General features: G+C 27.4%; 1 protein-coding gene across 3 annotated transcripts in view; it reads left to right on the forward strand.

Annotated features, from left to right (window-relative positions):
* Window positions 1-11283, forward strand: part of LOC100199855 (nucleolar MIF4G domain-containing protein 1) — a 71344-nt gene extending 60061 nt beyond the window's left edge. For all 3 annotated transcript variants that reach the window (XM_065809942.1, XM_065809944.1, XM_065809943.1), the window contains 5 exons: window positions 9408-9503; window positions 9600-9668; window positions 9996-10127; window positions 10413-10507; window positions 10985-11283. In XM_065809942.1, the coding sequence (XP_065666014.1) occupies window positions 9408-9503; window positions 9600-9668; window positions 9996-10127; window positions 10413-10507; window positions 10985-11174 (582 nt within the window). In that variant the 3' untranslated portion in view covers window positions 11175-11283. The remainder of the gene's footprint in view (window positions 1-9407; window positions 9504-9599; window positions 9669-9995; window positions 10128-10412; window positions 10508-10984) is intronic.
* The last annotated feature ends 1863 nt before the right edge of the window (window positions 11284-13146 follow it).

The raw sequence follows: 13146 nt of genomic DNA on the forward strand, positions 1-13146 counted from the left end.
ATTAAAAACATTATACTATGGGCACTAGTCAACTCTCAATTACAATCTCTAAATGTTGTATTCTTGCATCAATCAACAATCAACTCTTTCATGCAGCATTAGACCAAACAAAGATAACACCACGACAAGCAATGCTGGTTGTCACACCAGCCCTAGCTGCAATTAGTATTGATATAAATATATTAACATTTTCACGTTCCACTCTAATGGAAGCTCAAACTACATCCCGTAAATCTCTCGCAACAGCAGTAAGAAAAAATTTTCTTTGTTGAATGTTGGTACAACCAGATGTGAATGTCTGCCAATTGTTGTATCTGGCTTGAATATTGAGAAATTATTGGAGATCCCTGAGATACCTGCTGGTACTGGCGCCCTAATGGGACAAAAGAAGTCAATTAATCAAAGAGTTTTGTTTTTAGCCAGTCGACATCATATTCTTGAAATCTGTACAAAATGCAGTGTTTAATGCGTTTTTTTGTATCAAAAAGACCAAACATTGAACTTTTTGGTAAAGTGAAGTCCCAGTGGGAGCTAATAGAAAAATCAAAGTTTGAATCACTTGAAAGTAATAAAAGCGGAATTGGATGCTTTACAAAGTTTGAAAAAGCGTGGCTTGCATATTAAAATCCGATGTAGTGGAAAATTTGAAAAAATACTTAAAGGAAACGCAACCACGTGATGATTATAAAGACTTCAGACTAGCTCCGAATTCTTTAGTGAAGACTAGCTCTTCTCCTTTTGGGAGGAAATAATGATACAACAACTATTCGCATTCCTGGGGCTTACCATTGTGCAAGATGTTTGGTTTTTGTCATTAGTTAAATATCACAGAGAAAAAAATTGGGATTTTAAAAAGAATATGTCTCTTCATAACCACAACGTATGCATGCTTCTGGTTTTCAGCACCTCTGACAACACAAGCACCAAAAAATGGTCCCCTTCTTTTAAAAGTGACCAAGAACTATTATCAAGTTGACAGCAAAGTTGTAAATGTTGCAAAAAATAAAATCAAACTTCAGTTATTTTATTTTTTGTGGTATTTAAGTGAAGAACTAGCTGCTCTCCCATTATTCAGTGATAAAATTTCTATTGATAAAAATAGTGTAAATTGTAAATGCCTTACAAAAAGAACCATTACCAAGTGATAGTAGAATACTTGCTTTAAACAAGATTTATACGTTCTCTCAACTCTCTATAGCTAACTTTGTTACACGAAGCTCAATGAATTTGTTTGACTCTCTCAATCTACCAAAAGAATTCTTGACATAAAACTTGGGCTAATCATGATGTGTACAAGTCTGCTTCTAAGTTAGTTCGTGCCATGAAAGTGGTTAATGACTGTGCAGAACGGGCAGTTAAATTAGCCACTGACTTTAATGATGTTTTGACAAAAACGAACAATCAACATCAGCTTCTCTACCAAGAAGTTGAGTATCATAGAAAACATTTTTCAACTGAAGCTACAAAGAAACAGTTAAGCCATAATGATTCCAAATAGCAACAGTTTAATCTATTCAAATATGTATGTATATATATATATATACATATAATATGAACTAATTATATAGTTAAATACATTATGGTAATAATGATAATATATGGCTATTGTTTTTCTGTTATATTTTAATTTAGTTACATGACAAGATTTGATTAAATTATGTATGTTATTTCATTCAAATAATTTTAAAATTTGTTACTTGTAATATGTTTTCTTGAACGCATAAGAAAATTTTTAATTCTTTTAAAAGTTTAATTTGAGTACAATATCTTTTGTTATTTTTAAATTTATAAATTTTAATTATGGCTGAGGTAGAAATGACTGGTAGAGGGACACCATTTGGGGCTTATGGGCCACTGGTACTCACAATTAAAAAACTGAAGAAATGTTAAAAAAAAGGACCTTTTTAAGTACTTATAACAGCTTTTTATATCTTTACCCCTTGCCCTTGCTCAAAGTTACCCCCGCTATATACATTCATACACTCGTCGTCACCCTATTAAGTAAAACTGATGCATGTAACACTGGTAATAGTTTGTTTTAATACATTTCAGAAATTTATCATTTTTGAAAAAAACGGGTCTCAAAAGGGCTTAAGAAACAGGTCTGGGTCCTGGCGCCCTGATGTTAGGGTGTGGGAATAGGTCACTGCTATATTCATTTGTTTTATTATCACCCTAATAAATAAAACTGATGCATGTAACACTGGTACAAGCTGATTTTAATAGATTTCAGAAGTACATTATTTTAGACAAAAATAATGCAGCAGTGTGATGTCATACTGAAACAGCCTGCTGCCGGGGGCTTCAGTATGTACATCGACTGACAAATAGCCTGACTCGCAGTGGAGTGCTGCTACATCAACTGAGGGTTTGGCATGGGGCAGCAATCTTTTCTTTCATTATTAGTTGTTTTCTTTTTTTTTTCTGAAAATTCATATTTAATTAATGTAACAAAAATACGGTAACAATTTGTTACATAAATATGCTATATATATATATATATATATATATATATATATATATATATATATATATATATATATATATATATATATATATATATGTATATATATATGTGTATATATATATATATATATATATATATATATATATATATATATATATATATATATGTATATATATATACAGTGGTGTGAAAATTATTAAGACCATTGTTGAAAAAGTAAATTTTTTGAATATTTCCTTTAAAGACACGCACACAATGTCATAAAATGGGCATAGTTCAGTATTTTGTGGATGCTCCTCTAGCTGCAATAAGTTTTTCAACCCTCTTAGGCATTCCATCAATCAGTCTTGGACACATGTCTTGTATTTCTGGATCATGTGTCCAAACCTCTATGAGCGCCTCAATCAATGCGACTTTTGTTGTTGGTTTTCTGTCGGCAATTCTCTTTTTGACTATCATCCACAAGTTTTCTATCGGGTTCATATCAGGTGAATTACCAGTCCATGGTAGGATAGGAACATTATTACGATTCAAAAAGTTTGTAACAGAGAGTGCCCGATGACACGGTGCACCGTCTTGTTGGAAGATGAAATCACCATCAGGAAAATGAATTGGAAGTTGAGGTAGAAGGCTTTTCTCTAATATGTTGATGTATTGATGTTGATTCATTCTGCCTTCAACAATTCTAAGGGCTCCTACACCATGGGAACTTATCATTGACCATATCATTACTGAGGTAGGATGCTTGACGGTCTTTACCAGACATTGCGGATGAAATTCTTCCCCAGAACGACGGCGCACGTACTGACATTTATCATCGAGTATCTCGAACATAGACTCGTCACTAAAGCAAACCTAAAAATACAAACACACTGTAAAAGCCTTGAGCTTACATTAGATTAACATCCTGTAATCACTGGTTACATGTTCAATTCATTTTGAATTCATGCAATAAACATAGCCATTGCTACAATGTTCGATACATAAAACAATTGCACTAGTGGGTAATGATATTAAACATCATTATTATATGAAAAAATATGTTACATTTTGCTTCAACTTAAAGTACATGATTGTAAGCTCTTATATAAAAAATGGTAAAGGGTAAAATACCTTTCTCCATTGTTCTGTGGTCCAATCTTTGTGATCCATGGCCCATTGCAGCCGTCGCATTTGTTGAGCATTGGTCAAGAGCGGTTTTTTGCGCGGTCGACGTGCTACAAATCCATCTTGTATCAGCCATCTCCGAACGCAACTTGTTGAGACATTGATCTGGTGCTCCTGCAGCACACCCTGGAGCTGCTTGCTGGTCATTCTTCTGTTTTTTCGAACGTTTGCAAGCAGAACCCTTCTTGCACGTGGCGTCATGACTGGTTTTCGTCCTGAAGTGGAACGTCTTGGAGAGGATGTAAAACCAAAGTCCAATCGTTTCTTGATGGTAAAAACTGCTGTTTTACTTAGTCCACATCTCTTGGCAATTTCCCGTTGTGAAAATGTTTCCAACTTTAATAATGCTTCAACTTTGCCTCGCTTTCTGGGACTAGGGTCAGCAACTTTACCCATATTTTGAAAATATAATATAATCTGACAAAAAAAAATGCTTAAATAATCAAAATCACATATTTAAAATCAGAAAAATATTAAACTGTATCACTAACAACAGCAATAATCTAACAAAAATCACTTATAGTTCGTTTGAACCATACATATTCACTTGTCTGCAACTTACATTTCACAAGGCAAAATATACCAAATGTTTACTAAAACACATAACTCTACAATAAAAGTTAATAAATTAAAATTAAAATTAATAATTTCAATACTCAGCCACACCCACAGCACGTTTATAATAAAATAAAGTAGTGCTGCAACTTTTTTAGAATCTAAAAAGTGGTATAAACTAAAAAAAAAGCTTTTTTTCTTGGTGGTCTTAATATTTTTCACACCACTGTATATATATATATATATATATATATATATATATATATATATATATATATATATATATATATATATATATATATATATATATATATATATATATATATATATATATATATATATGTATATATATATATATATATATATATGTATATATATATATATATATATATATATATATATATATGTATATATATATATATATATATATATATATATATATATATATATATATATATATATATATATAAATATATTATGTTAGTGTATTCTACAAACAGAGTGCTCAATGATCTAAAAGAACAGAGCAAAAATTAGTAAAAATACTTATCTAATTTTTGATTTCTTCAACACTGTGTTTCAACAACAGTAGGTTCATCAGGAAAAATGTCTAAACACAAAAAAGTTTTTCAAATTATAGAAAAATTATTTCAAAGGAAGTTGGGAATTGTTATAATTAATTATGTAATAACTGTAGTATTTTCAACCAGGAAGTTACATCAACTACATTAGATAATTAAAAAATCATGAAAAGAATTCTTTAGAATTAGAATAAATTTGGACTGGTCATTTGTTTTTATAATTTTTTCATAGGAACTTATTTTCATGTCTGCATTTAGAAATTAATTTTGATTTTTTATTCAGTAAATTTTCTTGATCTAAATGAGTAATAATTTCAAATTTTTCTTGTAAACATAGTATACATTTTTTGGAAATGTTATTATAGGCAGGCGCAGTTTTTAAGATAGACCAGTTTAATTTAGAATTAATATTTTTTTCTTTTAGATGCCAAATATATTTAGACAGCATAGTCTCTTTTGAGTATTTTTTATGTTTAAAAGATTGTTTGTGATTGGCATAATATTTTTTCCATTTGCCCTCGGTTAAGCCAATATAATATTTATCAGGGTTGTTTTGCAAGGAAACAATGCATTTGTAAATAATATTTTTTGATAAGCATTTGCCATTCATAGGGCAGTCAAGTTTTTGCTTGCAGTTACAATTTTGAGTATTTTTTCTTTGAGAAATTCATTTTTATTAATCAATGCAAAATTATGGCCTTTTATAATTTTTCAATATTTTTTGTACAGCTATAGCTTACTTTAATAGTGTTTCTGTTAAAAATTTTGTGCAATTTATTAGAGGGAGGGAAATGTTTGTCAACTAATTTTAAAAACGCTTTTCCAATGTTTGTTGAAACATTTTTGCTTTTCGGAGGGTTGAACCAAATTATATTTGTGACTAATATGCGACTGATTCAATTCTAGCATCTAAATTAATTGTTTTAGCAATGTTTTGGCCTTCTAAATTAATTGAATTTTCCGAGTTTTTCGAGGCTTTTTTGTAGTTATTAGAAATATTGTTGCGCAGTAATTAATGGTGATTATCTGGGGTAATTTGGTATATGTTGCTTGTTTTATCAAAATATTAGGGTTTGATTTAATATTATTAATGTTTAACTTGAGTTCCTTTTGGAAATCATTGTTAATATTTCGAAATTGTATTATTTTAATCAAGTGTAATAAATCGTTTTCAAAGTTTTCTAGGTTAGAAATAAATGGTGGGCGTTTTTTTTTTTTTTTGAATCCGAAATTTTCTTTTTGGTTATTTTCAATTATAGGACTTTTTTTGTTTTCAGATTTTAAGAAAAAATGGGCTTTCCAACGAATTCTTTTAATAAAATGTTTTTTTTTCAATTAAAGAAACTTTTTTGTCTGGGATTGGGATGTTTTTTAAGGAATAATTAAAATTGTTAGTTTCCATGTTTATTTTATGTAAAATACAATTAAGAGTGCTCAACAAGTACTGGTTGCAAAGTACTACAGTTATATATATATATATATATATATATATATATATATATATATATATATATATATATATATATATATATATATATCCTTATATCTTAGTCAAAAGAGATTTTTATGGTTTAAAAAAAAAAGTCTCTTTTAATAACAATTATGCAACTTCAACAAGTAAGCTACATATTTATGTCGTCTAAAAGTCAAACCAATTAAAATAATGAGGAAGTACATTAAGTTTAATTGTATTTCAAAAAACCGCAATAATTGTTTTTTTATTGTTTTTCAAAAATTTAATTGTTCTACAAAAAATCGCAATAATTGTTTTGTTTTTTTTTGTTTTTTAAAAACATATTTTTAAAACATGCACGGAGTGTTGCTACATCAACTGAGAGTTTGGTTTGAGCAAGCAATCTATTATTTAAAAAAAAAAACTTTTATTTCAGTTTTTAAACTTTTTCTGGTCTGGTTTATTAGCGCTCTATTTAAAACTACAGTTTATGGAAGAAACCTTTTGACTACCATGCAATATTTTTATATATATCAACCCTCGGAATTAGGGTCGGCTTTCGGCAATGCCAACCTAACTGCTGACCTAAAAGTGTTTGAGATTAGCACATTTTTTTTGCCAACTTGATGGCGACCTCTAAAAGATTGAGGTTCAAAAATTGGTTGTGGGATAAAAACTTATTGTTTTTATTGTGATATTACAAGTTTTTTGATTTTTGAAAATGACACCTATTAACCAGTAGAGGAATCAAAACATATACAAAATTTAATGTTTTGTCTTCCATTTGAACACACAAATCTTTATTTTGATCTGCAAATTCATTTTTTATTTAAAGTCAGTTGAAATTTATGCATCAGTGTAATTTATTACAATGGAAAAACAAAGTATTGTGCAGTCAGAAAGTACTTTGTTTTGAAAGACTTATCAACAACAGAAGTTTGAAAAATATTAAAGATGTTAAATGAATCTACTCCTTCATTGTTTACTGTACATCAATGTGTTTTACAGTTAAAATGTGGTCAAGCAAGCCTTGAAAATCAACTTTGATAAAAAGGAAAGCAAGAGAAGCAAATTTAATTAGCGCATTTTAACAAAGCATTGAAGATAATAAGAGTTAAACTCGTTGATTCTGTTTGTAAAGTTTAATTAAGTGTGAAGTTGCTGATACCACAGGCATTTCAGATGAACAAGTTACTCCATCTTTTTTTTACATGAAAAATTACAAATGAAAAACTTACATAAAAAATTACAAGTAAAAAAATGAGATGTTAATGTTGCATTTGTTAACAATTTAGCAAATTCTGAATTAAAAATAAATTTATTAGTGTGGTTTAAAGTGTTTTGAACAGAATAAAACTAGTTGAGTGTGTTGTTTTATAAATATGGATGAGAATTGGATCTACTGCATGATTCTAAACTAGAGCTACAGTATTTAAAGTGAACAGAAGCTGGTTGTTTAGCTCCAAAACATGTTAATTCAGAACAATTAGCAAAAGAGATTATGGCATTAATTATTTTGAATGCAAAAAGAATTTAATGAATTATTTGAAAAAGGTAAAACAATTACCTCTGTAGTATTAATAGTATTGCAACTATGGACATGTTGGTTAAAGATATTTGTGAATAAGGACTTGGTTTACAAAAATAAGCTATCATTTTTCATCAAGACAATCCATGTGTTTCCATAAGTTTTTTGACACCCACTAGATTTGCGTCCTTATTACTATTATCTTTTTAGTAACAAAATAAAACAATGCTTTTGTGGAAAGTATAATTTTTAAAATGAAGAAGCTGAGATTCCTAATTCAGCCATAAAACAGTATTTTGCAGAGCTTCTGAAAAATTATTAAAATAAGAAAAAAATTTTGCTGAACGAAAATTATTACAGAGATGGTATAAAACTAAAGATTGCTGGAATAAGTCTGTTAAAAAAGATTATATTGAATAATAAAATTGATTTTATTAAAAAATGCATATTATTTTAATTTTTTAAACTTTTAACTAATCTAAAATTTATGAATATAAATTATCCCCTGCTTGGGGCTCTCAATCTAAATAATATTGGGCGTCTTGGCTAATTTTAACTTTCCCGGCTGCTTATTTGTAGAATGTCTCCTAGGCTAAAATTTAAGGTTAAGCTTAAAATTTCTATTGACCAGCCTTTCAACTTATCTTTATTTAATATGTTGGTTTAAATGAAACTGTTATAAGTAAGGTTTTTTTCAAACTCTTTAGTAGCTGTGGTAGGTTTCTCAAACTCTGTGATAGAGTATAAACAGTGCCATGTTGCTTCTGGAAAATGTCCCTGTTATTGCTTTTGATGTTTATTTTTGAAGCTACGTTAAGAGTCATTCTCTACAGTGTTGGATTGATTAGTAAGAATCAAACTGCAAATCATACATTATCTTTTTATTTGATTGAGTCATAAAAGTGTAAGTAGTATGTCTTATTTAAATCATATATTTTATCTATGTCATACATATATATATATATATATATATATATATATATATATATATATATATATATATATATATATATATATATATATATATATATATATATATATATATATATATATACTCTCTATGATTGAGTCAGGTTCTCTGATTATTAAAATAAATAAATAATATAAATAGTAATAAGTATAAAGTACCTAATAATATTACTATTTAATTTTATAATAATGTTTAACACCAATTAAACACATTAAAACCAAAGTGTTTTACTATTTTTATTCATTTATCCTTTACAAATATCCTTGGTCTTGAATGTAACCAAAGATAGTTTTATGGGGTATAGGGGGTGCCACTTTATCTCTCTTTCTCCCCCCCCCCCCTCTCTCTTCCCCCAAAAAGAGGATTTTTAAGGTATCAGTTTTTTAAGGATTTTTTTTTAAGAACGTTTTCAGGAGCTTTTGAGTGCTCGCCCTCCTCCTCCTCCCCCCTCCTCCCCGCCTCCTTAAATATATATATATATATATATATATATATATATATATATATATATATATATATATATATATATATATATATATATATACCTAATCAACATATAATTACTAGTAATTATATTTTTATATAGGTATATGTAACGCGTTGTGTGCTTAAAGTTTATATGTAGTTTAAGTAATAGTTATTTTGAAACTGTTTCTAGGATTATGTTGACGTTTTTTTGTTTCTAGGATTATGTTGACGCTTTTGAGAAACTGTTAAAGTTAGGCTTAAAAGAAAAGCAATCTAGAGAAATAATTCATGTTCTGCTTGACTGCTGTTTGCAGGTATTTTTTTATTTTATTAAGATAAGTTTATTAATCTATAATTTGTTTTAAATATATCTGCAATATTACAAATAAATTTAAAAATCAAATTTTTAGAGCAAAGTATACAATCCATTTTTTGCCCATCTCGCAGATAAACTGTGTCAATTTTCTCACAGTCATCAGGTTTTATTCTCATTCAATTTTTACTTATGATAATATTTTTTAAAATTACATTGCAAAATTTAAAAAATAATAATTTTTTCCTTGTAAGTTGCCTGGGTAACGTAAATAAAGTATTTTTTACAAATATTTTGTTGTTATGGTGTTTACAGAAAACTTTGTTTTAATTTTTTTTTAACAATTTATTAATTTATATTATTAATTTTTTATTTATTAATTTATTAATTTATATTGAAACTTTTTTTTTTAATATAAATGTTATATTATTCTTAAATTTTCTGCCTATAAGTCTCTTTATTTAACCTTTAATTTTGTTACAAAAAATTCTAGGTAACCCTACAGTATTCAATATGGGATCGATTTAAAGTTATACCATCGTTACCCAAACAAAATCTAAGCAACCTTGTTCTGCTGTTGGCTCATCTTCTTGCATCAAAATCATTATCGTTAGCTGTACTAAAGGTGTTTTATTATTGTAATGTTTTTACGTTTTTTGGATTCTGAAACCGTTCATTGTATTCTCTTGTCAAAATGCCTTAAAAGTTCGCGTTAAATTTCGGATTAAAAAAAATGTCTGTAAATGTTTCACACTCTTAAAATAGATAAAAATGACTTATAACTTTGTAAAAATAAGGATTTATAAGACATTTTGACTTGGGTTGCCTGAGCAAGCATTGATATTTTCTAAAGGTACATTATATTTTACATTATAACTTAAAGTTTTGAATTTTAAAAAATATTTTTCAGGTTGTGAACTTTGGTACATTAGATAAATATTCAATATCATTTTTGATTGATCTCTTTAAAAATGTTTTACTGAGATATCCTGAAAACGTCTCAAAGTAAGCACGAAAGAGTTTGTTTTTTTATAAATACATGAAGCCAATTCGTCGCGTTGTTTTGACAAGGTTCTAACTTTTTTTATATATATATATTAGAAGAATAGCAGTTAAATCTTTTTTTTTTTTTTTTGTCTTAATAAAAATATTTATATTTTTATTTTGTGTTTATTTATTTTTATACATCTAAAAAAAGAATACATAAACAAATAAAAAAATAATATAAATGATTTTAATTAAACATTAAATAAAATTAAAAGTTTTTTTTAAATTCACTTAATATAAAAAATTTCAGTTAGAACCTTGTAAAACCAATGTGACGAATTTACTTAACACCTATATTAATATAACATATTAATCTCACTGTAAAAATCTATTACTTTTATATACACATATATAATTTTTTTTTTTTTCTTGCTGCAAAAATGTATTACTTTTATGTACATATAACTTATTTTTTATATTGGTACTTATTTCCAGGTTTATATTTCAACGAGTTGCGAATAACGAAAAGCTATCCTTGTTACGAGAAGGTTTGAAAGTGTTCTTAAGACATTTTCTCTTATCTTCTGAATCGGAACAGCTTAACATTAACTCCACTAACAAAATGTTAGATTTAATAGAAATTTGCGAGGCAGCTTTAGACGGTCGCGAAGTTGAGCACCTATGAAAGTCAAAATAATGTTGTCATTCTTTTTATTCCACTCGGTTCCTCAAAATATTTGAAATTAAAACATAAATTATTACATATAAAATATTAGTTCGCTCGGTTATCAAAAGTTGTTGTTCCCTCGACCAACTAGTGTTGTTTATTAACTAAACCATCTGTTGTGAGTTTACAACCAAAGTAAGTAACTGCGATATTTTGAAATAAATAAAGTCTTATTTTATTCTGCCTAAATAAATAAATAATTTCTTATAATTTAAATTTTTACGATTAGAAATAATATTTATTTTGATATATCATGATCTGAAAGTTCCAAAGTTGTATATACTAAAACTGTTTTGGAGGATTTAAACTTTTAAATGTCCTATAGGATTTAACAAAGCCGACTAAAGATACAAAGCGTGTTTTCACACTATACTTATATCTAATGGGTAAATCCCATACTTCTTTCAAAACCACTAAGTTCCTGATTACCTTTTGATCTGAAAAAATATAATGCTCATAAGTAAAGAAAGAACAAAGGAGATTTATTTTTTGTAATTGTCTATGCTTTTTTTGAAACAAGAGGCTTTCGATTGATCAAGTATTTTCCTCTAATACTATTAAAGAGGTCCATACAATGCAATAAATGGGTAGAGTTACTTTTATATAAATATTATTTTGAATTTGAATTATGTAAGAGTCAATCTTAGCCCCGATATTCATTTTGTTAAATTTCAAAAATTGTCAATAGTGAAGGAAGAGCAAGTAAAAATATCTCAAAAACGTTCAAAGTAACCTCCGGTTTACGGTACCTCTGTAGTAACATTGTCCAATCAATTAATCTTTACGGACACAAGAACAATAATTCAAACAATTTTTTTTTCTTTTCTTGGTTTTTAATTTCCAAAATGTATCATTTATTTGATAATATCCGAATAAAAATTAAAGAAATTTAGAAATTATTTGTTCTGTTTTTAAAAACAAGTTAATATTATTTTTTCAAAGGATAATATATTTAAATATTTTTGAGATATTATTAAAACCATTAACTATTTGAAATGTTTTGGATTATTATTTTGTTAAAAACTGTTTTCTTTTATACTATATTGTAATTTTTATATGGTTCTGGCGACAAGATTGATATGATCTTCTTCGAGGTTCCAAGTTTATATGTTCATATTACACGTAAATTACGACATGTGAATGATGTAAACTTAAAAAAAAAAGAATTATCTTATGTAACATAAAGATTTAGTGAAAACCTGAGTCTTTTTACCCCTCTTTGTTAGTTTTAGGCATTTTAAAAACAAATTCAAATTCTGAAAAACATACTTTAAATGGTTTAATTAAATGATTAATTGGAAAAACGTCATCATATATAGGATTAATCATATTTGGAATATTTTTAGCTAAATTAGACCTATTAGGTACAAAATATTTATTTAATCCTCTTGCTTTTTGTTTGGGTTCATATAAAAACACGCCATCAACTTTTATAGTGTTACTTATAGAGCACAATTTTAATTTCTTATTTTCAGTAATTTCATTTATAATTTGCCATGTGCGCTTTGAATTATGTTTCTACTTCTTTAGTAAATTATAGTAGTATCTTTTTTAATTTTTTTTCTTTGACTTTCAAACTTTTTAGCGTAGTTTTTATAAATTATTTTATTTTCAGGTTTTCTTAAGTACTTTAATACATTTTTTGCTTTATTTCTGAGGATTTGTTAAGATTCATATAGATAATAATAAGTTTATCTTTTAGAAACTTTTTTAACTTATAAGTTTGCGTTTTAGAAAATTTACCGTATATTTTATGAAAAATGTGTCGTGCGCTTCATTTGCTTTAAATGAAATGTTTATATCGTTATATTATTGCGTTATCTTCGTTATATTCTTTAACAGCTGTTGCTTTGGGGTAGGTTTTGTTTTGTTTCTTTGAGAGGCAATAGTTAGTGTTTTGTTTATTTGACAGACAATTGCTAGTGGTTGT

Source organism: Hydra vulgaris, chromosome 11 (assembly GCF_038396675.1).
Source record: "Hydra vulgaris chromosome 11, alternate assembly HydraT2T_AEP".
Classification (NCBI taxonomy): domain Eukaryota; kingdom Metazoa; phylum Cnidaria; class Hydrozoa; order Anthoathecata; family Hydridae; genus Hydra; species Hydra vulgaris.